Consider the following 27,443-nt stretch of genomic DNA (forward strand, 5'->3'; position numbering starts at 1 on the left):
TCAGTCAAAAATGCTTTATTTTTAGAACCACCATGGTTAATATATACAACATATAAGTATACATATATGAACATATATATGTATATGTATGAAACAGACTTCTACTTTTACTTAATTTTTAAATCAGGAGTGGATTTTAAATTTTATCAAATGTCTTGTTAGCATCTATTAAGATGATTCTGATTTTTCTCATCTGACCTATTGATATGATCAAGTATAATACATTAAAAAGAACTGAAATATCCTTATATTCTTAGAATAAATCTCACCTAGTCATGGTATACTGTTTTAATGGTTTCTCTTTACCAATATTTTATTTAAGTATCTATACATATCCACGAGGTTCATACGAAACTTTCTCTTTTTAAAATTATCTTTTCTCTGACTCAGTGTTTTTTCTTAAAGAATTCTTTATATCAGCATAGCAAAAATGAAGATATTGCAAAAAAAAAAAAAAAAAAAAGGCTACTTCTATTTAATATAAATATCCTGCTCTTAAAAAAATTATTTCCAAAGTTGGTTAAGCCTAAGGCTTTGGTTTTCTTAATACAACTATTAGGAAAAAGCAACATTAAGTTTTCACAGGCTCACAACTCAAAGGAGGGACTCCTATTTCAAGGACATCATGGAGGTAAGAAGCAGCAAAGGAAGAAGTCAGGTGTGATTTTATGCGCACGTTCCCTCTCCTCCCAGAAATTTTATAGCAAGTCCTTTTAGAAAGAACTTCAACTTGATTAATGAAAGACAGGCTTAAAACAAGAACAAATCAACTAAAAGCAAACCTCTGAATATAAGTTTTGACAGTCCACAAAATAACCACTTTTTGAGTAGTAATGTTAAAAAAATAATGCATATTAAAGCAAAAAGTATGTTTTTAAATGAAGAAGGAACATTTTTAAAGAACCTCTTGAGATATTAAAACATCTTCTAACTTAATTATACGTGCCATTTTATCACTTACCCAAAGAATATAAACTAGACTGTTTTTCTCTTAAAATATATCTAAATTCATTAAGCTGAGTCTTTTTTAAAAAGACTTCATCAGGTTTTGTTTGTTATTTTAATGGCTTGACTAAAAATCGTCTTGATAGACTATTGATTTCTAGCGCCATGAGAAAACAGTGTATCATACAGAGGTTTTATTTCTGTTGTAGCCACAACAGATGGACTACAAAAGGGAAGAAGGGAGTGTGGACAGAGACTGGGAGATTCTTTTCAGTCCTCACACTTGGCTTTTTTGCAGGCTGGAAGAGAATCATCATCTCCTTCTGATGGCCGAGGTTTCTTCACTGTAGAAATAATCCCAAAAGCAGTTTTCCTAGTTTCTATAAAACAAACAAGGCAACCACAATGCTTGAAGTTAACGCATGATTTAAAAAGGTGGTTTAACAAGTATCACCATGTTGCTTTGGTTTACAGCACTAGTGAATGATAAAACCATAATGAACTGCTGAGTGCTGACAACATTTACTGTTATTACCTCTCCCCCCTCCCCAACATATACAAGTACCAATATATTATTAACACCTAATTCATACCTAAGGATTACCTCAAAGGTAAAAATGCAGGACAGGTGATATCTAATGGCTGCCCATGGTATCTTATGCAGCCAGAACCTAAGTCCTAGACCTTGGTACAGCAGGTACTTTACGTATGGGCGGAAGACGTTTGAATCCCAGCAGGAAGCACAACAGTCAATGGTGTTACTCCTACGGTGGTGTGTGTGCTCACTGCCTATCTGTTCAATGTACCTCTGAAGAATCAGTCATATTGTATTGCCAACATCCAGAAATGCCTGGTTATGTAACAGGTGTTTAATAAATACTTGTTGAGTGAATGAAGAAAAGCAAACTCACGTTTATTGATCTCATATATTGGTGATGATAGGAAAAAGAAGAATAGGATTATTAGATGTGTAGGTCAGATTGGCAGCAGAGTTCAACTTAAATTTGGCCAACTTCTGCTAAAAAGTCTAACAGGGCAGGCACTGTGTTATCTATAGAGGGTACAGAGATGCCTAACACAGTGCTTCTCCCTACAACACACTGAGATAAGTGTATTGGGGCAGAAATAATAGGAATGGAGGTACCCACAAGAATTAACTCTGCCTGGGTGAATCAAGGGAGGTATCATAAAAGAGGTGACACTAGAAATAGGGAAGAAAAAAAAATACGGAGAAGTATTCCTTTGCAAAGGCATGGAGAAAGAGGTAAGAAGAACCTAGTACGGTTAGGGAACAATATGGCTGGTGTGAAGGAGGAATGTGAAAAAATTAGGGGGAAACGAAGTTGGAAGGGTAGCTTGTGAAGGGCCATCAAGAGATTCAAACTTAGTCCTTAGGAAATGAGAGGAACTAGGGAGAGGGGGGGAGATCCATTAGGTATGAAGTGGGTAGAGTCAAAAGAACTCAATGAACATAAGTTTAAAGAATAATTTCTTATTTCAAGTAATGAAAGTAAAGTCAATTTTAAAGAGTTAAGCATTACCCTTTCATTTGTCAGGATTAACTTAACAAGTCTACTGTATCTTTGCCAGGTATTGAAAAGCTTTTTCATTTATAAAAGGAACAAAACTGCTCTCAAGGTCATTAAAATGCCAACATAATCAGAGAGCCTCAAAATAAGTAGCAATTGCCAGTTCACCACATGGAAAATGTTGTATTTAGAGATGCTTATTTGTATCACTATGGTTCTGAATAAAAGTCTAAAAATCAGTTGAATAAATAAAAAATATAAAAATTAAATCGTGACAACCAACACTTTGTAACAAAACAAAAGGCATTAGTTTCAAACTTCTTTTAGTTCCACCTCAGAAATGTTCCATCTTTTAATGTGTGAACATTTACTTCTTAAGCAAAGCTGACGATCATAAACAAGACTTTTATAGTTATTAGATAAAGTAACTCTTTTAGTGTAAGTCTTTCATAAATAAATTTACTTTTTGTACTAGCAAGAAGTTACATTTGTGTAGGGCTTTAATTTACAAAGTGTTTTCACATACATCCTTCACTCATCCTGCCTAGGAAAATCTACAACCAACTCTAAAGGACTTATTGATGAGTAGACTACTTTTTTTGTTCATGAGGAACTAAGGCAGGTGTCCCCAATCTTGGTTCAAGGGCTGACTGAGGACATCAACCCCGTCCATCACAGGCTGAAGCCTCTGGCCTTCAACCACTTTCTTCTGTCCCTTCTCTACCACATCCTTGGACCTGCTGTTCACTGGTTTCTGGAACTCCATAAGACCCATTGAGGGCTGATTCCCTGTGGCAAGTCTACCAATGCTGAAAGCCAGCTACTAGTGTCCCAAGTCTTCTGTGTTCCAGGTATCCATTCCCGTATTGCTTTCAACAATTCCTCTCATGAGAAGGTTTCCAGACCCTCTAAGAACCTATTAACTGTCTTCTGGTAGTGCTCCAGTACATGGCTGTCCTTCTTAAATGTGGCACTAAGGATGACACAGGTGCCAGCGGGGGCTTCATCGGCACAGAGGGCAACAATGAGACTTTGAATCCCCTTGCTGCAACTAAAACCAGGGTAACTATCATTTATCCTCTAGATGTATGGGTGTCTGCAGGGACAGCAGGCATAAACGAGGGCCGTCCTGGGCACACTAGGGTGAGCTGTAATGCTACCTAAAGTCGACAAGTCTTGGAGTTTAGCTTCCATAAAAGCCTAGCTTTATCTATATCCTGTGTTGAATAGTTGAGGTTTTTGAAGTCAAATGCAGAACTCCATATTTTTCCCTCTTACATTTTTTTTAAGTTTCCCTTTCCTGTTTTAGTCTTTGGAACACAAACTGTTATCCAAAATCTTGGTGATTCCTTAGATTCATTTAAAACAGACAAAAATCATGGCAAAACTACCAAAGTATGAATCAAGTGTTCTTCAATTTTCATAAAATCCTGATTAATTTGGTCATTCCCAGAGCTTAAAGCTATATAATACAAAAATCTCAAACTAAGTATTTTGAAACCAAAAGCAAAATCATTTAATTCATGGTAAGTGACTACAGTAACCAATTCGCTCAAGTAGAACTCAGATCTTTAAAATCCACACACAACAGCACAAGACATCAATAACCTAACTTGCATTTGTACACAAAATAGCATTGTCTATGTGTATCAACCTATTCTGATGTGTAAAATTCCTCTAGGTGATATCAAGTAAATTACTTCTTGATCACTACGAGCGCTAAAAAATCCAAAGAGAATGAAGATAAAACAGCAGATCAAAAGTGTAAATTTAAAAAAATAAAACCTCATTTTCACTCTCTAAAGTCCAGGCATACCAAATACTTCTAATTCAATTTTTATCATCTGATGAATAAGAAATTCAATGGCTTCTAGTAATGGAATTAATGTGAAGAGGCAGATAGACATAAATGAAATGTGAGTAAAAAAAAAAATGTATCATCTGCACTACTGGAACATGTAAACAAAAAATGAGAAAAGAATCACAAGCTGTAATAAATGTGAAAAAGTTACAATTTGAGTTTGTTCGTTAGGTTTTTTACATGTGTTTGCTGTTTTTGTGTTCTCAATAATGCCCCCATGAAGAGGAGGGAGGAGAAGGGAAGTAGCAGCCTACCAAAATGTAGGCAGGGACACACACGTAGAGCTTCAAAGAACACATTTAGCACTGATTTCTGTAATACAAACTATATTCATTCCACAAACTACAGAAAGTAAAGCCTGAAGTGAAGGGTAAGAAAGCACTGATGGTCAAAACAGGTCGAGAAAAGATGACCCTAAAGGAACTCTGTGTGGCAGGATAATCAAAGTAGAGATGGCTCAACTGTCTGATGAAAATGACTGGCTCCTCACATGAGCATTTAGTTTTTCCTGGGAGAACGTGCTCACCTCCGTGGAGAAGCACCGCTCGGCAGTGGGTGGACACCGCAGCCTTGGCATCACTTTCACACAGCCCGAACAGCAAGCCCCTGGGGGAGCACTAAGGACTTCAACCCAGAGTCAGCCAAGGGCAGGAGACTAACACAGACGTAATGACAACGCCACCTCACCTGGTCATATAGTGAGATACTTTAATGCTACAGCAGTTCTTAGCCCAAAAGAAACATGCATCTGAGAAGAGGTTTGTTTAACTGTAAGCTTTTATAATACAGAGTCCCTCGTTCTTATTCTCCTTTTTCTATCTCAGCCTTAATTTAGAAAAGGCTGAGAAAAGATGAAGCTCTCTACTACCTAATGTAATTTGTTTTTGAGTCACTGGTAAGCTTATAGTACAAGGTTAGGAAAAATATCTTGTTAAAGTATATTACCTTACCAAATTACAAATTTCCTAAAAGAAAATTTCAGTAACTGTTTACTCAGAAAAGGATACAAGTTTGCCACGTCATATGGGCCTCTTATTTCTAAAGGCTAAAATAAAATGAACAAAAGATAGACACGAGATAAGTTATTCATAACATTTCAACTACTTCTGTTGTTGTAAATTAACAGAATGTTTATGTATCCAAAAATAAGAACGTTCTTATAAATTTGAGTCCTTATCATTTTGATGGTTTTCTTAAGTTTTTGAAAATATAAAAGAACCTTAAAAAGCATTCTGTAACAGTATAAATAAGAAACTATTTATATGAGCATAACTTGAAGCCCAAAAGGAATGGGAATAAATTTTACTCTTCAGCAATTACAATGAGCAAATATAGGCATAAATGAAAACATGCAAAAAAGTTCATTAAAATACTATTTTCATTTCTCCCCTAGAAACTTTTCAAGGTTTTATAACTTGAAAAGTGAAAGCAAAGTACTTAGTACCAGACTTACCCTTTCTGCAGCACTAGATAGAATTACATTCTACAAAACAGAAAGCGATCAATATTAATTTTAGATAAATGTAAAAAAAACTGGTCTTATAAATAACCAGTAATCACATTTTTATATTTAAGACATTATAAATACCAACTTCTTTTAAAGATAAAGTAAATAATTAAAGTGCAAGAATTAAAGACTTCACGTCAAACTAAAGACAGCTGAATAGGCCTTTCCAACAGATAAGATGAATTAGTTTTTAAAACTAGTTGAATTGGTCATATAACCCTAATTGATCTCACTGATGATAATTACTATCTAGACTATTCTTTTCACAGTGAGTGAAGGGCAAATTCCTTATTGAAAGATAAAGACTTTCAACACATCTTTTCCCCCCTCACATAATTCTTCCGCAATATATGTCTTCACCTTAAAACTTGCAGAGCTCATTGAAATGGGGGAATTTATTCCTATACCTTGAGAACTTTCTGCTTTAAGGAAAAGGATTCAGTTTGATAATCCAGTGCATTAATAATAATAAACTGCTAGATTTAAAAAACATCCTAAAATTATGGATTCATACCTTTCCTTTGCAGACCTGCATCAAATTGAGAGCATTGGAAATTGTGTACCTTCTCATTGTGGAGTCTTTGATAGCAGGGCTGTAGACAAGTTCAAAGCCCACTCCTCGTTCAATTGCCTTCACAGGAGATAAAGAAAACAAACTGTCAAGGATAAATACACACTGTCCTACTCTATTTTCACGAAAGTTCCGTCTCACCCCCACTGCCTGCCTCCTGCATGTCAAAGAACAGCCTTAAACTAAGGTGGATTTATGCCCCAATGGCACCATCCACAGGAGAAGAAAACAGATCTGTGGCTCTTGTTGATCAACAGAGTTTATCTTAGCTGTGGGGAAGCTGATTTTATATAAATAGGAATCATGAAGAGGCTACAGAGAGCAAAGTCCCAGTGGGGTGGCAGAAGGGCTGTTATTCTACGAACTCTCAAAAGGAAAACAGAGATGTGCTCCCTATACTTAGGGTCAACTGTCTGCAAAATAGTAAACCAAGTAATCTGACCCAAGAATGAAGAAACAAAGAAATGAAGAGCTGAAAAATGTTTAAAGAATGGGGGTGGAAAGGCCTCTCAGGTAAGTCGTTTATTGCGTGAATGAAGGAATACAAACAGCCATAGCTGAGAGCTATGCCAGGTACTGTGCTAAGAGTCTTATAGATGTATGTAACCCTACAATACATTCATTAGGCATTGTGGCAGAGATTGCTAATTGTCCCAGATAGCTGTTTTCCTCTTTTTTTTTCACTAATAGAGCCCTGATTTTAAGCTGGATCCCCAGAAAAAAAGAAGCCTTGGGTCTTGAGGATTTTGCCCAGCTTACTGTACAAACTTGGCCTTTTACATGAGAAAAAGAAACTTCTTTCTTATTTAAAGCATTCTTAATAAGCAGCCCCAGGTAAGGAAACGGCCTAAAAGGGGTGGAAATGGCGTTGAAATACACCGCTATACTATTCAGCTTTCCTGATCAGTGACTCAGTCTCTTCCTCCATTCACAACAGATATGCTCTAAGCTAACTCTGCATGGGAATGGCGAGCAAAAGCTGACATGGTTCCTCTCTTCTAAGAGCTTATCATTTAGTGAGGGAGACCATCAAACAATCACACAAAATTACAAAACTTCAACTGTGATAAGTGCTGTCAAAGAAAAGTTTGGGAGTGGGTGAGGAAAGAATTAAGTAGCTGAACAGTAGCAGGAGGAGCATTTGCAGAGGTACGGAGGAGTATGTGGAAGGGCTCAGGTTAGAGGGAGCACGGCAGCACACAGAGGTGGTCATAGGCTGGGGAAGAGAGAATGAGGGGGAGAGAGTGGAGGCCAAAGAGATGGGAAGGGCAACTGTGCAGGCCTTCACAACTGGTGACAGGATTACCCTTCCAACAGCAATGGGGCGCAGCTAAGGGTTTCAGCATGAAGGTGATAAGCAGACTCACAATGGCAGTCACGTGGTTACAGTGGTCTTTTGAATGAACAAAGGAAGATATACACGCACAGACCAGGTGGTATGGTCCAAACCTCTGCCTGGCAAATGAGTTTCTATTACCCAGGGGACGAGTTGGGACAGGTCCAGCTGTGACGGCTGGAGGTCTACTCTTGAGTGTGTACAGGGAATGGAAAAACCTGTCTTCTTCCAGAACTGGCAACCCAACTTGATTTAATTTCTTCTACTTTCCCTTTGTAAACACAGATTTCCTTTCTTCTATCCCCCAATTTTCCCTTTCCTTACTGTCTTGAGGTTTCCAGATTTCATTTTGGATTTCCCTACGTATGTGATATTAGTTTAGTTAGAATTTACATGCTATTCTCCACACTGTAACCTTCCCCTCTGCCCTTTTCTGATGATGATGTGTATTACATTTTTTGTGCCCTAGTTAAATGTACACACCTCATTCTCCCTGCCTAGCTCACACACTTCTGGAGAGCTAGTATCAGCATACTTTTTTTGTAACACACAACTGCCTTTTATACAAAAGTGTTCATATCCTGAGTGAATAAATAGTAGCTTAGGGAAAAAAGGTCATGTGATAATATTGTTCACTATGGATTATCCATCATGTAAGAAACCAGGATGAACTGGACAAACTGAAATTCACAGACAAACCGAAACCTCCTTTAGCTCTATCCGCAACTATCCCCTTTTGCTACTTCTCTTACCCAAACTACTGATTAGCCAAAGAGGCTGACATACTTCTTTTTCCCATACTTTTAGTTGCTAACCTCAAGACTGTAGGATGGAGAAGAGGGGAAATAAAAGACGTGGATGACACACAAAACTAGGTAACTAAGTCCCAAAGTATTCTTAATTGAATCTAAAATTTCAGTCCCCTTCAAATGGGGAACAGATCAAAATAAACTCCCCTTTTTTTGGAGAAACAGGGAGGGAAAAAAAGGGACAAAATTATCAGCTTATTTTTTTAAAAAAAGATGATTTTCATCTTAGTACATTAATCAAGTCCTCTTTAAAATTGCTAAAAAAAGAAAAAACCTCTGAGGCAGAAAAATTAAAGAAATTAAAAATATGCTACTGAAGGTTGTGAACATTTCTTTCATAACATCTTATTTAAAATTTTTAGATAGATAAAATACAGACTCATTACCTGGACTCCTGCTTCTAAGACCATTTTAATGTAAATTGCTTTAAGCTCATCAAATGATTGTTCTTAACAGCCTTTTCATAAAGAATGACACTGCCTGCCTGATTGGTTTTTATTCTCTTTTCCCAAGGTTCTGGAATAGGCAGATGATTTCTTCACTAATGAGAAGTAACAGTCATACCAATGCACAAAGTAAGGGCAGGCATGTGATACTTGAATCAAGAGCTATTGGTAGTAAATTCCAAGAACTAAGCAAAGCTTGACAGAAAGAAAATAGGGAGTTGATTACCGGGACAATAAACAAATTCCCTGTTAATTTCATAAAAAATTAGCTCTTTACTGAATTCAAAGGATGACACTCTTGGTGTATCATTATTTAAGATAGGTAATTTGTCACATGAGTCACAAATCAAGTAATAGAAGAAAGCAATAAAAAGTCTCACTTGTATCTCCCACCTGCCATATCCCCATCTCCCTTAATTACTTTTATTAGTATCTTGTGTCTTCTTCCAGAGTTTCTTCATACAAATGTAAGCAGACATGAATATATACATATTACTTTTTCTCTTTTTTACCCAAAAGGTAGTCTGCTACATTTCTTGACTGACTTGAAGGGTTTTCCATGTCAACTCATAACTTCTGCATTGTTTTATTCCTGCACTCTATTCCACTGTAGAGGTATGGCATGTATTTAACCAAGCCTTTACTGACAGACTTTGGATTGTTTCAATACACCTGTAGAATAAACACTAAAGTGGGACTTGCTGAGTATTGTGGGTTGAATTGTGTCTCTGCATAAAAGGTATGTTGAAGTCCTAACCCTCAGTACCTCAGAATGTGACATTTGAAAATAGAGTCATTATAGATGAGATAAGATGAAGTCATACTGGAATAGGGTGGGCCCCTAATCCGATATGACTGGTGCCCTCTTAAAATGACGGCCACATGAAGACACAAAGACAGTGAGAACACACTGTGAAGATAAAAGCAGAGATTGGAGTGATGCAGCTGCAAGCCAGTGACCATGGAAAATTGCTAGCAAACCACCAAAAGCTAGGAAGAGGCCAACGATTCCCCTACAGGTTTCAGAGGGAGCATGACCCTGCTAACATCTTGATTTCAGACTTCTAGCCTCCAGAACTCTCAGACGATAAATATATGTTTAAGTAAACCACCCAGTTTATGGTACTCCATTATGGAAGCCTCAGGAAACGCATAAACTGAGTCAGAGGGTAAAGCATTTGTAACTTTCACAGTTGTTGCCCAATTACCATTCCCCCACAGAGATGTTCCAATTTACACTGTTCCAATCAGTATATGAGAATGCCTGCTTTCCCATAGCATTACAGCAGTGCATCATCAAATGTCTGGGTTTGTGCCAATCAGATAGGTGCTTTTAATGTGAATTTATCTTCCAATGAATTTAAGCATCTTTTCATATGTTTAAGGGTCATTTGCATTTCCTTTCCTGTGAAATATCTTTTTCATATTCTTAATCCAGTTTTTTGGATTATCTTTTTTTTTTTTTTTTTTAATTTGTCAATCTCTAGGCGGTCTTTATTAAGGAGATTAGCTTTTTGTCTGTGGTATGAGTGAAAATATTTCCACCAGTCTGTCATTAGTCTTTTAACTTTGTTTCTGGTGGGATTTTTTGTTTTGTTTTGGATTTTAACCACACAGAAATTTCTGATGGTGGCAAGTTTGCTGGCACTGGTTCAATAAAGTACTTAACACATTTAAGTTCACAATACGTATGTGTGATGAAAAATAAAGTTTATAGAGCATTCATATCCAATCAAGTATGTATGGCATGATTCCTGGAACAATCTCACTGCTTCAGACACTACTTAGTGGATATCTGTCAGTGGGGACTAACTGGACCACGAAGATAGAAATGGATTAGGATTAAAGGAAGTGCTGAGGGGAAAACATCAGAGTGAAAAACATACCATCACTGAAAATAACCAACAAAGTTGAAGCCATTGCTAATGGCGATAGCACTGAAAAAAACCAAAGGGAAAGTAAAAGTATGTGCTGCTTAAAAAAAATTATTTTCAAAATCTGAATTTATAAAGATTACATTTTAAAATATCAAATTATTCTGTGCTTAATGAAGAGCTCTTCTGTAAAGTAATTTTAAATAGCATTTCCCAGTGGGAGATGACAGCAGATTAGAATCAAAGCTTGAGTACAAATCCCAAGTCAACCCTCTGAAAGAGAAATGTATCCGTGTGACTCACAAACTACCTGAGTCTCAATTCCATTACCTGCATACTGGAGATAACTCACCCTAAAGCTGCTGGGCTGGAGCAGGTGTGAATGTGCTAAATTATAAATGATAAATAACTAGAAGTCATTTGATTATCTAAGAAGAGGAGCTAAATTCAATTTTTTAGAAACCCAGCTATCACATGATTAAGTTGTGAGTCCCACATAAGTTACTTAGACTCCAGAAGAGGTTTGTAGGAGACTCTAGAAGGGAATTACATAATTGATTATGGTGCCCCAAGTATATGAAAACAACAAAAGGGACAAGAGCTGCAACTGATACAAACGGAGTGCTTTCCTATGATTAGCTCCTGGGTGCTCCTTCATAATCCCAACCATCTAGACTGATAATTCTCACATGGCTTCTAACTTCTAGGTAAACGACTAATGACTTCCCTATTCTAATGCTCCTGCTTCTCACCACCACAAAGGAGTACAAACGCTAAGGGAAAACAAAGGGAAAATAAAGACTGTTTCTTCATGTGCCCAATGAAGTGATCCTTATAAAAGCCAACTTACCAACTTTTCATGGCCAAAGGCAAGTTTATCCTTAAGGGCAAAGGAACAGGCAAGGACCAAGACTTAAGACTGAACTGTAAGCCACATTCACTCTATGTTCTGTGCTCTCACAGTGAATATAGTTCCATACATTTATGAAAACATACATCTCCATATCCAGATTAGATATTATCAGAAACAATACATATGTACCCATACAACTATTATTTACCCTGAACAAGCAGCTGGATACCTTTTATTGTGTGTTTCCAGCTTCAAAGCTTAAATGAGAACTAGGTGAATAAATTAATAGGGATGGTTCTGCTTCCTGACCAATTCATACTGCAGACTTACTTCTACATTAGATGAAGACTAAAAATAATCTTGTACAGCTTTTCCCTCCACTCCACCATCTAGTTTTTATTAAATAACATATGTAAAATGTTCGCACCAGATTTTTTAAAAAGCAGACACTGTGTTAAATATTGCATATCCCTCTCACTTGTCAAATTGTTACTTTTCAGAATTCTTAAATTGAAAAATGTGGGAATGAAGCCAAAAATATCCATCAAACAGCAGCAGCTTTCCTGAACTTATAGATGGAATTGTGGGGGACGGGGGGAGGGGGGCGGTCCTAGTGCTGCTGTCTCCAGTGCCATCTTCCTCCTCATGCCACCCCAGTGCCCCACTCCCCGCACTGCGTATACTTCCTGCGAATGCTGACAACCAGTTAATGACAACCAGCTAGTAACAACAAGCAGGATTTGGCCAGGTTCCCCAAACTGCACTTTGATATGCTAAGTTAGACATACACTCATTCGACTGAGACATTTTAGGGAGGATCCATTATAGGCAAGACATTGGGCTAATTAAAAAAGGACCATGACACAGTTGATGCTCTCTAGAAGTTCAGTCTGGGTTGAACAGTAGGGCACATTCAAGAGAAAGCAAATGAAAGCCCTCACCAGAACAGCTCCTGAGAAGCTCCCCACTGCCTTGGGACGTGAGGACTTACGTGCACTGCTGTCCCTTCCATGGACAGCACCACATGCTACTGTCTCCTCCCAGCCAAGGGCACAGTATCGTATGTGGGCTTACGCAGGCAAATCTCTAGAAAATAGCCTTCCTGGACCATTACGGTGAAGAGAAAGGTAAAAAAGTTGTAAGTTTAATAGCAATTCACAGAGTCGTTGTACTGCCTATTTCTAGAGGGTGCCATTTATACAGAAACTGGATTGACAGTATGAGGTTGGCCAAAAGCCTTGGCAAACTTCTAGTCAGTCACTGCTACCTCTGGAGAGGAACAGTATATGAAGCCAACAAGCGTGTCATAGCCTTGGGGACTGTATTAGTTTGTGCCTTTTATCACAGGTAGCTGGGGCACACCGGAGAGCTCAGGTCACAGGGAATCCACCACAGCTCAATGGCTTCTCCTTACTCATCTTCATCGCACCACATTTGATAAGTGAGCTGTTAAACATAAATCTCCCACTCTGAAATGTGATGATTCGGGTTTTTTTTTTTTTTTTTTTTTTTTTTTTTGGTGTTTACTTACTTATTTATAAATACTGGCAAGAAGGTGGGGAAATGATTTGAGCTTAAGCAATACTGTTATATGTTCAGTAGTGCTCTCAATATTTATCAGAAAAGAGCTGTTTTATAGTTTTCCCTTTAAAAATGTAACTTTAGAATTTTGGATACTTTTCAAGTACCATTTTAGCAGCATATTTTTAGGAGTAGAACATAAGCCAACTAAAATTTTTCCAAACTGGATTCAATTTTTCCACACCATATAGATCAATTTTCTCCTCATTGTCTCCCCCTATTGTTGGCATCAAGCCAATTCCTTAGCAGCAGAGACAGGAAAACAGAAATTGAGGTTGTGATTCTACAAAGACAAAAGAATAGGGGAGTTATTTACCTTGAAAAAAATGTATACATTTTTAATTTCCCAATTCTGAAAGGATGGGTTTCCTAATCTGGACTGTTTATTAAGCTCTTTTCCTCTTTGCATAGTAGTTTGTGAGGATGGGAGGCCGAGCTTTGGAAGCCACTCTTCTAAAACAGCACCCTAGTCCTTCCTAGGATCTGGCTGCGAATGAAAATAGTTGACAGCTGGGCTGACCTTACCGTTACTGATGTGAAATAATACCTTCTTTATGATGGAATAAGACTTACAAGAAGGTGTGACAGATGGAGGATGAAGGGTAGGGGAAACAAGAGACACTGTAGAAATGCGAGAAAAACTATAGCAGAGGGAGGAACAAAAAAATTCCCTGAATGCATGGCCACCCTCTTAGGTTATGATAAAAGTTTACCTGGGCTTTTGTGTGAACCAGCATGTTTCAATGCAGATTTTAATTTTGCATGGACCATGCCTATTATGCTTTCCCTGTCCTGCTTCCTCCAGCACCCTCCCCCACCCAGCTCACTGGTGCCTCAGAACCCCCATTTTTTTCACTTCCCCTTCTTTCTTGACTGCTCTGTCTTCTTAACGTCCAATGTTTGGGCTGTAAGTGTCCACCATTGTTATCTACGCTTTGAAGAAATACCCTACATAAATTTTGGTTTCTAAGGCCTTTCAAAAACATCTTCATAATTTACTGAGTATTTAGTATTTTAAGCTTTCTTTCCCTCTTTGGTTAGCTTACAAAAAATAAAATCCTCTTTTTTAAATTGCTTTCTATTTTATTACCTAGCCTTTTTTTATTTCCTCTAAGAACAATGGTTTTCTTCTGCCTCTTGTCCAACTTGTTAATCTAAGTTTCTACAGATTCAAGTATAGAATGGAAAGTGTAACACTTACCACATTAATAGGGGGTCTTTTGAAGTAAAATGGTAGTTTCTCTGTTACAGTTATGCAGACTAAATCCACATCTAAATGTGTACAAGCAACCTGTCAAGAAAAAAACAAACAAACAGGTAAAGCCAAAAGGAAAATTGGCACAAGAATGGGAGATCAAGTCAAACCCAATACAACAGAGAAATATAAATAGATATTGTTCATTCCAAAGGTGTTATGATGGTTCTGTGTTGAAATACATCTGACCCTTTACAAAGTCAATGGTTAGCCATTTCTTCACATTTGGTTTGAATGGTTTCATTGTAAACTACATGAAGCAGAGTGATATGTACATACACCCTCTCAGAGGACAGGGTCTGCTACGTAAGGGAGGGTTGCTACGAGAGACTCAGTTTGTGAAAGTTTAGACTATACTACAAAGGGGAAACTGTCAATTTCTTGAAATCCAAGGAATAAATAAGCCAAAAAGCATGTATGCATGTTCCACTTTTTCCCACAATTTATTTTTGTGCTAGGAATTGTCCCAGGCCTGTGGCTCCGATCAGTCTATTGAGTGGCTGAGGAAACATTAACACGACAATACCCATGGCATTTTGTTCAAATACTAATAGAAACAGTTTACATAAATGGTCAAAGCAGAGCTGTTGCAAATCAAATGATACTGAATGCATCTTTCATCTTTTAATTTCCCTTTCCTTTGTTCTAATTTTTGCTATCACTTGTAGATCAATACCCTGCATTTACTTCCCAAAGAGATTTGAAACTGCTTACAAAAAATGCATACAAGATAAAATAAACAGATAAAGAAATCAGGATAAAAGGAAAAGCAGGGAATGAAAATAAATTTGGGGAAAGGTTACTAGCATGAGAGTACAGGCCAAAAGACACTGTTGGAAGATGCATAGCTGGCTCTGATTTTTGCCATTATGTGATAAAAAAAAGTTTTGTACTGCTTTGTACTAGATTAAAAATAAGACACACTGACAATGATGATATATACAGAATTGATGAACAAATTCAAACTGCCAGGTGGCTGGCTATGCTGATAAAGCAACATCAGTGGCACGGACCAAAGAAAAGGATGGCATTAAGGAAAAGGGATCAAAGAGGGGGCCACTCCCACCCCAACCCCAGAGGTTTAGGAAGCAAGCAGTGATCACGGTCGGGTCGGCCTGGCTCTAAGACAGTCTTAGTAACTTAGTAAGCCTGAGAAGTAATGCTGTTTTGGCAAAAACACTTGGCTCATAAAGAATCTGCCCCATCCCAACTGCTGCAGCTGTCCAACTCATAAAAGCTTCCTTGAAAATTTGATAAGAATGGATGAAGAAAAGCTCTGAATAGTAGATAATGCAAGTTCAGCTTCTGTTCACCATCTTTTAACTATCAGAATGGCAAAGATCAAGACGTTCAGGAATATACTGCTGACACAAGAATGAATAAACAGGTACTCACAGGGTCTTTAAATCAGTAGAGTCTTAAAAAGTACTTTAGCGATAGGTATCAAAATTTTAAATGCACACACCTGCCACTTCACCTACAGGAAGGTATCCTATAGACTCTAAAAGCATATTGTATAGGTATGTACTGTAGAAATGCTCAAGGATATTAGTACGATAGTCACTGCAACACCAATCACAGAAGACTAGATGCAATTAAACGTCTGTCAATTTTAATTAAGTAAAGGTACCTTAATACTATATAATACGCTGACTCCTAAAAGGGAATGAGGTACGTCTCTAACATTATGGAACCATCTCCAAGATATACTGCTAGGTGAAAAAGCATCGTGGTACATAAGAAGGAAGGAGGCAGGGAGGGAGAGGGGAATGAAGGAAGGAAGGACTAGGTAAATAATATTTCTGAAAAGACACACAGTAACTGTTAGCAGTGGTTGCCTCAAGAGAAAGGTGGGAGGAAGGTGTACTTTTCAGTGCATACTCATTTGTACTGTTTGCGGTTATTATCATGAACATAAATGATTTTTCATTAAAAAAACCTGATTCATTTTTTAGAAGCCTGCTAAGCATTCTTCCCCAGACTAAAGGTAAATTAGGTCCCTTTTTACTTAGCACTGATCCCTTTTTCCCTCTTCTATATAACAGTAGCTAATTAAAAAATATCCCTTGTGTTTGTTGGTTTAAGGAGTGCTTTAGAATAAACTTTCAGTAACAAAGGACAACTCTGTTTCGCTCCCTCTGACACCTCAAACTTAAAATGTCTCACACTGAATTCTTTGTTATTTAGTTTCCTATTAATTCAAATATTCAGTTGATACATTTAGATAACTATAAAATAAGAGCTAATGTTCACATTATAATGAAATACCTTCTAAATCATTTAAAAAGATTAAATTATGTTCAAATAATATTTATGGTTAAGAATCTTATTATAGTGGTTTTGGCAGGCTGTATATAAATTCTTATCACTTGTTCTTAACCTTTTTCATTTTTTGGCCAAGGTCCCCTATGGGGAGTTAAGGAAAATATATTCTCAGAAATGCACACATATACGTTTATTTTTGATTTTACAAAACAAGGGGAACCAGAGGGTAGGAGTTCATCGTCTTCCCTAAATCCACTTCATGGATGTCAAGCTAATACATCTTGGTATTTCATGATAAATATTATACAAGGGAGAGTCAGGCTCACTCTGGGAAAAGAGAGATGCCCATAAACAGTGCCTTTCAACCTAAATTGTGTAAAAAAAGTTCCCATGAAGAATCCATTAAAAATGGAGACTACCAGGCCCTACTTCCAGTGATAAATTCAGAAGCAGGGCCTAATCATCTGCACTTTAACAAATATCCCCAGGAATTCTGAAGCTGGAGGGCCAGAAGCACTGCCTTGAATGATACCCCGTTTTCTCAAGAACCTCAGGTGTTGGGAACATACTCTACAACAGTACTCTTACAAGGTAGTAGGCATGGATTTTGGAAGCGGGAAGAAAATAAAACTTCTATTTCCATTTATTTTTTTAATTCTTAAAATGTGTATTGTTTTGTGTGTGTGTATTATTTTATAAAGCACTCTGGCATAACAAAACATGCAAATAATTTATAAGAAAATAAACATACATATATACTAGGGATGCAGGCTCAATATATTTTTGAATTGACAGGGTGTACAAAGTGGTTTGTAGATAACTGGGCTAACTAACGTCAATTACCCCACCCCGTCGCTTTAAATCTTCAGTAGTAATAACTAATTCAGAAGCTCCTAAAGCTTCCACGTAACTCTCTTTCTGCATATCCTACCCCATCCCAAGAAGCCCTGCCCAATGGACTCCCCTCACAATCTTTCATCTTTGCCTTATTCCCTGAGGTAGCTATGCAGAGGAAGGGTTTATCTACGAGACATCTTCCAGACACTCCTCGTGGAAAACAGTGTGTTATTTCCCATGGAAACGCTATTTAAGGTGGTTAGATTTTATATTACTAATTATTAACATATGTGCATGTGTATGCTTTTATGACTCATCTTAGAGAACTTAGTTTTAGAACATCATATCTAAAGGGATACCTGTTAAAATAATCAACTTTCAGGCCAAACAAAACCAATCACAGAATGCAACCTCTTGAACAAGAAACTGCTTGCATTTGACCTGATTCCAGATCATGATACACTTAACAAAAGCTTTACTTAAATTGATTTTCTATAGAAAATAGGGAGAGCACTAACTTCAACTGAGTCTTACAGAATTGGTAAGATTTGGACAGATGAGACAAGTTGTTCCAATTTTAAAAACTGTTTTCATGTAACTTTTTGAGTATATCTGTATAATCAATTCCAAACAAATACTTCATGCATTATTTATAGCTTCCTCCCACCGCCCAGAATACTTGACTGTTCCACTCACCATCGTCAAGCATGTGCTCATGCTTTTACATTCATTTTTTTGGAACAGTCTGAGAAAAACAAGTAATAAGATAAACAACAAGGATAAAACTGCTGTCTGAAATTATAATGTATTCTAAAACCTACTGTACATACTACCCGAGATTTAGAGCAAATCACATAGCCTGAGTCTCAGTTTTCTCTTCTACAAAATGGGATAGCAACAAATATATGTCCCAATTGTCCCTCAGGATTGTATTCAAGATAAAAGATATGTAAAAGTCTTTGGAAGGTTATATGAATGTATGTCTTCCAGCCATGTTACTTTTTAAGGGTTCTGTTTGTTTCTCTGATCACCAGTAAATGGCTATGGAAATAAGTTGTAAGCTCTTCTAAATCAATTTTGGAAAAATGCAGTAAAACAAAAATTGAGTATGTTCTAAATGTTTAATGTACAACATAGCTGAGTTGTTATTCAATAACAAAACTAAGTTACTGCTTAACAAATGTGGAAATGCCCAAGGTCTTCCTTACACTGTATACCACGGTTCCATTACTGAATCAGAAATCTCTTGTGGAACTTGAAACAAACAGACTCAATCGCAAACCTGCTGGATCAGAATTTCCAGTGGTGAGGGCTGAACACCGCGATTTTAAAAAGTTCATAGAGGTCTCTGATGACCAAGAACCACTCGCTTCTACTCACCCCTTTTTCTGAAACGAAAGTGAAAATTACTATAGTTGAACATTTTATGAGAAGAGTTATTCATAGATAGGTTGTGCTGTTTCCCTGCAATAATATAAACAATAAAGAATTGATAGTATGCCTTGAAAACTAATTTACCACACATCAGCTTCCTTAGTCAACAGCTCCATCTACTGGACAAACTTAGGCAAAACCTTCCTATAATTTTCGAACAGATTGCTTAAAAATGAACTATGCTGTAAAACTGAAACATCAAAGATCAGTACTTTTTTTTTCACCTAAAATATCCCTTTAGTGGATATACTTTATGCATATGGAAACTTTTTTGAACCTAGATAAAGACAACATTCAGGACTTTCTAAAAGTACCTATACCTTCTTTTACAATGTAAAACATACTCCTGAAAACTGTTACAGTTGATTTTTTTCCTTTTCTGTAATCATTTAAGATGCCCAGTGTGTTCTGTCTCAAGTTGACAAAAATGAGCATATGCCTGTTAAATAACCCTCCTGCTTGAAAAATCACAGAAATGGCAATTTTAAACATACAAAAGGAATTAAATTTATAAAGGCTCTAAGATCAGGAAGGTGGATAGTATCAGCAGGCGGTTGACTGTGGAGAATTTCTAGAAGACAGACAGGGGACATGATCATGCTGGCATATGGGCCGCACCTCAGAGCATGCAGAGGAGAAAGATGAAACAGAGGTCAGAGATTTTATGCCACCACAGAACCTTGTACCTTTCTTCCCTACCAGGCAGCAGCAAATGGTAAGAAAGGCAGACACTGAAGTGATTTTAGGACCAGAACGAGATGGACCAATATTTACTAACAGAAGTCTCCAATGAATGGATGAATGAAGTAGAGATAAAGAAACAGACGAAAACTTGATGGGCTCTTCCAATCTGAGCCCATCAAATGTTTAGCATAATGAATAAAACAAATCAAAACAAAACAACACATGCCACCCCTGTGAAATCCCAGAACTCTAAATGAAAAATTCTGAAAGTTTCAAGATAGAGTAAAATAGAGGCATAATAATCAGATTTCCTTTATTAAAATAATAGACACTATTTTCTTTTTCTTATTATTTTACTTACATGAAAAAGTTTTTCTGTCTTTGGAAAAACAGCAACAATATCATACAGCCGGACCCTCGAAGAAGTTGCTCTCTAGTAATATGAAAAGAATGTTATCACACAGTAACAAAAACAATACACATGGGATTCCGTCTCCTGGTGTGGCTGCATTTCTAATGTGCCATTTTTGCTTTGCTTTGTATGTTGGCAGAAAAGACCTTCTAAGCACCTGAGAATTTAGATGCCAGCATCCATCCCATCAAACCTCCTTCCTTCCTTCCCACGTTGTTACACTTTAACTGTATACCAAACACTGCATTTGAGATACAAAAATCAAATTAGATAGCCCTTGCTTTTACATGCTGGAGGAGCCTGCCAGACACTGAGTACCTGTGTGCAAGACACTGGGGGTACAAAATCATTTAAAGCATATATGTCTGCCCTTCATGGAATTCACCACTTTGTTGTAAAACAAGAAATACACATGGCTAAGTGTGACGCAATTAGTTTCACAATGACAATACTTTTAAATACAAATTAAACTGCTAGATGTGCAGGTAAACCTCTGAGAGTCCAAGGACAGAAAAAAAGGAAAATATCGGTTAAAGATAGAGTTACTATTGAAAAAAGATAATTTTAAATGTATATTGTATGTGTTATATATGTGAAAAGACAGGAAAAAAATATATTCAAATGTACAATCTCTGAATGATGGGATATGTGGTATTTCTTCTTTGCTTGTTGGCACCTTCTAAATTTTTACAACCTCTTATTTTGTAAAAAAGAAAAGGCACAATAAAACTTAGAGAAGCAAAGAGGAGGGTTTAAGAGAGGAAGCAGGTGCTGCGCTTAAGCAGGTAAGAGGGCCTGCTGGGCAGACCTGTGCTGAGACAGGGCAGGATTCAGGTCTTAGAGAAAGCCAGGCTCCAGGATTCTCTGCCCTCTGCCTGCCCACTAAATCTGCAACCTACCAAAAGTCAGTTTCATTTATGTCTACCTGGGCCTAGAGAACCAGAATGCTGCCTAGCAGCAGTGTAAAATACCAAATTTGCTTTCCACAATTTCTTGAGCAATGCTAATTATTACAAAGGAGGCTAGCCTTTCCTTGCTAACTCCTGTTCTCTGATAGAGCAGTGCATTCTAGCTAAAGATAACTCACTTTCTCAGGTATTTCACCTTCTCTCTCCCCTTCCAGATCCTTCTTATCATTGGCAGGCCTAGTCAAGTCTCCTCTGTCTAACAAAATCTTTACAGCAGGTTCTCATCCACCAACCTCCTTTTGGCTTCTGTTCCCCTGTAGTCAAATTTATCCAGCAAAGTCAGCAGCACACACACTGTCTGCATTTTCTCACATCCCTACCATTTCCATAAAAATGCTTTTTGCTATGGTAACCAGTGGCTTCCCTGTCAATAGATCCAACAGATGTTTTTTAGCTTGCTCCTGCTTGACTACTTACGTAGGCACATTGATGCTGTTGACCCTTCCTCACTTTTCCCTTCTCACTTTGCTCATTTTCCTCCTACTTCTAAGACAATCCCCCCTCAGCCTCAATCCTAACTCATCCTCATAGACTCTACCATTAAGTGCTGCAGTTTCTCAGGACTGTCCTAGACCTCTTCCCACATCACTCTTGGACCAGGGAGTCTCATTATTCCCAAGATTTCAATTACTCTCTACAGAGCAACCACTTCCTAGTCAGTATCTTTAACTGGGATCACTCTTCTGAGGACCACACCTTTCCTTCCAACTGCCATTTGATAGGCTCCATTGGAATTTCATTAATAACCCATCATGTCCCAAACACAATACCCTCAAATCTGCTTCTCTTTGTATGTCCCATCTCAGGAAATGGTACCATGATCTACCTACCTGGCCACTCAGGCCATGCTGGGGAGTCATGGTCCCATATCCAATCAACCATCAAATCCTGTCAATTTTCCCCTCTGATCCAGTCTCCATAATGCAAACTATCCTTAGTTAAGATCTTCAAGGGCTTTTCAACTGCTTGCTCAGACCCACTTCCCTAACCTTATCCCAGGTTAGCCACTAGGCTCAGCCCTATTGGTGGTATTTCATTTCCCAGAACACACCATGTTTTCCTCAGCTTCAGGACCTCTGCATAATCCATCCTGTCTGCGGGAACAGTTTCCCCCACTCAGCATCTATATAACACTTACTGGCCTCCCTTACACATTCCCAGAGCATCCTTTATTAACTACCTCCACCTTTTTTAAACATTCCTCATTTTTTAAAAGAACTGTGTCTGTATTATTCACAGCAATGTTCCCAGCACCCATCTTATGTCTGGTTCATGTGAGTTCAATGAATAACAGTTGCCAAAGGATTCTTTAATTGTGGTATCCCTATACATATGTCACGAGTAGAAGAGACTCTGTTATACTATGTGAATTCTGAGGACAGGGAGCGCATGCAGGTGTCACTCACTGAGGGATAGGGATGTAAGAACAGCGTGAGCTGAAAATAATACTGTTCAACATTAACCAATATAACTAAATAAAGGCCAAAAAGAGAGAAGATAATAAACTTACCAAAACATTGCAGTGAGATGGATCAGAAACAATAATTGTCAGTCTAGTTAAAATTTTTATTGGTCTTGATTTCCCCTATAATCAAAACATGTAATCAAAAAAACCACAAAATACAAATTGAATTTTCCTCTTTACCAGTGGAAGTGTTCATTTAAAAGTATGAACAATAAGGGATAGTGACTATCAGTAAAACCTAGTCTTTATTCTCAGGGAATCTGTAATACAGGTAGAGAAAAAACACGTATGCATATGAAAGTATGTAACAATGAGGTAATCTGAAGGTTGCAGGACTTCAGTAAAGAAGATCACCAAAGAAGTACAGATTCAATAGTAAGAGGCTATTTCATGGAAGAGCTGAGTCTTGATGGAAAGGTAAGACTGGTAGACAGGAAGGGGCAGTGCAGATCAGAGAATCACACATGTAACTGGGCGTGCTTGCATCCAATGAATAGGTAGTAGGCTTCTTAAACAATGAAACACCTACCTGTACAATGGGCAAAGTTGTAAAGAGTTCAGAAACAGCTACTGGTTTTTCAATTTCCTACAACAAACAATAAACAGTCACTCTAGATTGCATATGTTAATGGGATAAAGCATAACGGAAAATTTACCAGGGGTTTGCAGAAAAGATAATTTAAAAAAAAAGAGAAAGAAAAAAAAGCCAATTTCTGGTATTCAGAGACACTAAATTAGATTTTTTTTTTTTTTTTTTAAAGAAAGTTGAAGAGCAGGGAAGCAGCTGTAAATACCAATAAATAGGAGGGATGAAAAATAATTTTTAGACTGAGATAATCTGTAAAGTACAGCTGGTGGCCTAAAGAGATATATACATATTTATTAGTATGTTTATGAGGAAAATCAATTAGTTAAGGAGTTCACAACAGTTTAAAAAACGGATTAAATATTGTAATTACAGTTCAGTCAATAACAATGCACTTTTTAACTTATTGAAAGTGACTTAAATAACTTTAAGAATCCTCACATCATACACAAAAAAACTATCATCTTTACAGTATTTCACAAGAAAACCATCATTGTACAAATATGCACCAGCTCAACATTATATAAAATAAGAACAGTGCACAGAGAGTGCACTTAAAAAGAAATGCAAAGAAATATGCTCATCTGTAGCTTCCATATTACCAATATAAACATAAATAATGATCAAAACTAGTTACTAACTTCAGAAATTGTACTTTACCTGTTTCTTTTCCTTAAATTCAACAATGTGATTGATGGCAACAACTGAATAGCCAACTGAAAAGACAAATTGAACATTCTTGTTAAATATGACAACCTCTCTTTCCTATACACATAGGCCCATCCCAATTCTGGATGGCAAGACTAGGAGGAAGTTTGCAGAGTGACATGGGTATGGACTCTGTTGTCAGACTGCCTGCTTTCAAGTCTAAGCATTACCACTTAGAAGTTTCAGGTTCTTCACGTGTCAAAATGGTGATAATAACGGAACTTATCAGATGCCTGTTATGAGAATTAAATGAGATAATACACTTGGGTGTTTTAGAACAGTGCCTGGCACAAAGTTTTAAGGCTTTGTTTGACTTCGTGATGTAGTATTAGCATGATACTAAACACCCTTCACTTTGTGTGTCTCCTTCCCAACCACCATTCTCTTTCAAGTTCCTTTTTTCATTTTCGTACCATCAACTTTATACCTTTTCACTGTCACCTTTATTCTCACTCATTTCTTTTGCTTTTTACCCTCCCTACTTCCTTCAGAGGCCCTTCTCCTAAGGAGAAATGGAGTAATGACTCCCTGACACCACTCTTCACTTCCCCTTTCGAGCTACTCACCATCAAGATTGGGAACTCTTTGAGGCCAAGGTCTTGCTTTATTAGCCTCAACACAGATCACTGTTTTGTACACCTTGACTACCAAAAATGTCAAAATCATGACTCCGATCTGTAAGTTATTTAGACAATGGGGGTGACAGGATATTAAAATATAATGTATATTAATGCCAAAATAGTGGTTCTCCTTCTCATCAGTTTGTCCAACTTCCTTCTTTTCTTCCTCACTCAAATATTTATTGAGTGTTCATTGCTTATCAGGCCCTGTGCTAGATGTTGAGCATACAGAAAAACCAGAAGGTAAGAGAAATTTGCCTGTACAGTACTTTGGGCTTCATCTTTCACTCACTCAGTCAAATCAACCAACCCGCACTTGACCCCCCGCCACCACCATTCTTCTTTACCATACTCCCAAGTCTTCTCTAAGCTTTCGTGTTATACACACTTGTATATAACACACTTGTATATAACTTATATATAACTTGTATATAACTCCCCCTTCTGGCCACTAAACAATGTCTCTACTGTCCTTCAGAAATATCAACTAGATTCAATTTCTCCACAACTTTTCCTAGACTACTCATCTGGCATCTTAAGAGTACTTCCCCAATCAACCTCTGGTGAAATTTTTATCTATATAGCATATTTCTAAAGCTTGTCATTGGTTTCTTATATCAGATCATAAACTAAGAACCAGGGCTCTGCCTTCATTATTCTCTGAAAATTTCCACTCACCAAACAGCAGTCCTTTACCTTTGACTTATAAGTAGGAGTGACTTTCTATCATGTCATGACTTTCATTTAATTTGTAAAGAAACATACTAGGTAACAATGTATATACACCTTAATGTATCTTCTTCCACCACATTTTACATAGGGGCAATTTTTTAAACAAAATATTATAACTTTTGTGTATTTTGTAAAAGGTGTTCAGTTTATTAATTCATTCCATAAGCATTAACCGAGTAACTACCATGCGACAGGTCTGCTGAGTGACTGCTGAGCACAGGAAATAAATAAAAGAATAAATAGAAAGACATGGCCTCTCTCTAAAAAAAAATCATTATTCAGGCAGCAAGGGAATGGCATCAGGAAAAGCTTCACTGAGGAAGTAATACAAGAGAAATTAAATTACAAAATTGTTTTTTAAAGGAACCATCAAAGAATAGTAGGGCTAAACTATCCAGATCAAAATGTCTACCCTCCTCCTTTCTACTTGTGAGGAAAGTATTCTTAGAGACAATGCTAATTCGTGGCTGCAATGGAAAGAGACCGTCAATTCCCTGTCAATTCCCTCGGGACACTTAACAAAGGGGACAAAAAGAAATGGTGTAATCCACTTTGCCAAAGGAGTGGCTTTATCTAGCACCATCTATGAAGCTTATCATTACCAGCTCTCACAGAGCTGAGAACTGAGGAATGGATCTTACTGCAAAAACTTCTTTGTTTAAACTTTTCTATCTCCACAGTGAAGGAAGAAAACAGCAGTCACAATTAATTCCAATAATTAAAACAGGCTCTTATCTCTCAAGGATCCACTTACCTTGGATTCAAATATGAGCACCATTCTAGCACTTTGGCCATGCTGCTTTCTTGCCCCATCCTAGTAAGTTCTCCCCTACCTACCCTCCCTCTAAATATTATTCCAACACTCGCACCCCCATGTCCCTCCCCCTTCTCTAAGCCCACACAGTACTCCCAGTCTGCACCAGCTTCCCGCATTTGCTCTGACACTGTCATGAGAGGCAGAAAAGGGTGATATTTAAAGCACTGGGTGAGAGACTACACTTGGAAGCCCTGGCTTCTGCCATCCATCAGCTGTGGGGACTTATGCAAATCCCCCGACCTTCTCAGGGCCCCAATTTCCTCAATTTGCAGGAAAGAAGGAGCTAGATTCGGCAACAGCTCTCCAGTGCCTTTGAGTTTCCAGCGCTCGGTATCCGAGCAACAACGCGGTGGGCATCAGTTTCCAGGGACGTCCCAGAGACACGAACGAGGACCGGCCCGGCCGGGACACTCCCGAACGTAGCCCGACCGTCTGGAGGGCAACAAAGCTGGGCAGGCACCACGACCCGCGAAACCGGGGCAACTCACGGTGAGCGGCGTTCTCCACGAGCCCATGCAGCGCCTTCAAGTCCGAACCCGCTCTCAGGTCCAAATCTGCAAATACCGCCATGCTTAAGTCACATGACCACCCGCACGTCCGTTTGTGCCGGGGCTGGGCATGCCTTGAGGCATGCTGGGAATTGTAGTTTACCTGAACGATAGGTCACTCCCTTTAGTTGACTATTTGAGGTTCGCAGGCACTAGCCTTACTTTCAAGTACCAGCAAATATTAGTGTATTGAAACCAACAGCTTCACTTCAATCCTTTGTTGTCTTCTTTTGAATGAGAACGTTCTGTTTCTCACACCGGGGTTCAAATCTCCCACCATTCCCCCTATAAAATAGTGTAGAAAGTGATTTCAAAATGCATGCATACGGCATTCATTGAGCGCCTATCATGAACCAGACACTTTCGCTAAGGTCTGGAAATGCTTTTCAAAAACTCATAAAGAATTCAATCTTCTTTCCTTCCCCTGAACTTCATTCCGTTGTTTAAAATGGGCTTAATGGGAAGAGGGGGAATCTGACCTGAAGACCTCAAAGGAGGAAAGAGGACTCCCCAAGAAAAGGAAAGCGTCTTCTTGCCCAATCAGAACTGGTGGTGATGCAGCATGCTGCTCTCTATCACACTTAACAACATCTTCAACCACAATATGTCGGGGCTCTTCCTAGGATGAGCAGTTAGCTCCAACACTGCTTTAGCCAGAGACAGATTGGATAAGGGAGTTGCAAAACGGAAATGTTTTACAATTTTCCAGCTGAGAAATGTAGACGGTGGTGTCAACCAAAGTTCACTGCCACTAATCCAATGCCAACAGGAGTCCCAATTTGGGGTGTGGTAAAGGAAAA

General features: G+C 38.0%; 1 protein-coding gene across 1 annotated transcript; it reads right to left on the reverse strand.

The window, feature by feature from the left end:
- Window positions 1-26,725, reverse strand: RPP30 (ribonuclease P/MRP subunit p30). The gene is made up of 11 exons (XM_019739136.3): window positions 26,584-26,725; window positions 23,879-23,934; window positions 23,162-23,218; window positions 22,678-22,752; window positions 20,149-20,220; window positions 14,514-14,603; window positions 6,357-6,473; window positions 5,789-5,818; window positions 5,343-5,380; window positions 4,862-4,941; window positions 1-1,325 (listed from the first exon to the last, which is right to left on the reverse strand). The coding sequence occupies exons 1-11, from the start codon at window positions 26,663-26,665 to the stop codon at window positions 1,216-1,218; spliced, it is 807 nt and encodes a 268-aa protein (XP_019594695.3). The 5' UTR covers window positions 26,666-26,725; the 3' UTR covers window positions 1-1,215.
- Window positions 26,726-27,443: the final 718 nt, after the last annotated feature.

The sequence above is a fragment of the Rhinolophus sinicus genome, chromosome 15 (genome assembly GCF_057876585.1).
Source record: "Rhinolophus sinicus isolate RSI-liver-muscle chromosome 15, RSI-T2T, whole genome shotgun sequence".
Taxonomy (NCBI): domain Eukaryota; kingdom Metazoa; phylum Chordata; class Mammalia; order Chiroptera; family Rhinolophidae; genus Rhinolophus; species Rhinolophus sinicus.

Coding starts and splice junctions, on each gene's coding strand:
- RPP30 (XM_019739136.3), bottom strand. CDS start 26,665: ATGGCGGTATTTGCAGATTTGGACCTGAGAGCGGGTTCGGACTTGAAG. Junction 22,753..23,161: donor CAACTTTGCCCATTGTACAG/GTAGGTGTTTCA, acceptor TTTTGATTATAG/GGGAAATCAAGACCAATAAA. Junction 6,474..14,513: donor AAAGACCCCCTATTAATGTG/GTAAGTGTTACA, acceptor TCTCCTGTGAAG/GCAATTGAACGAGGAGTGGG.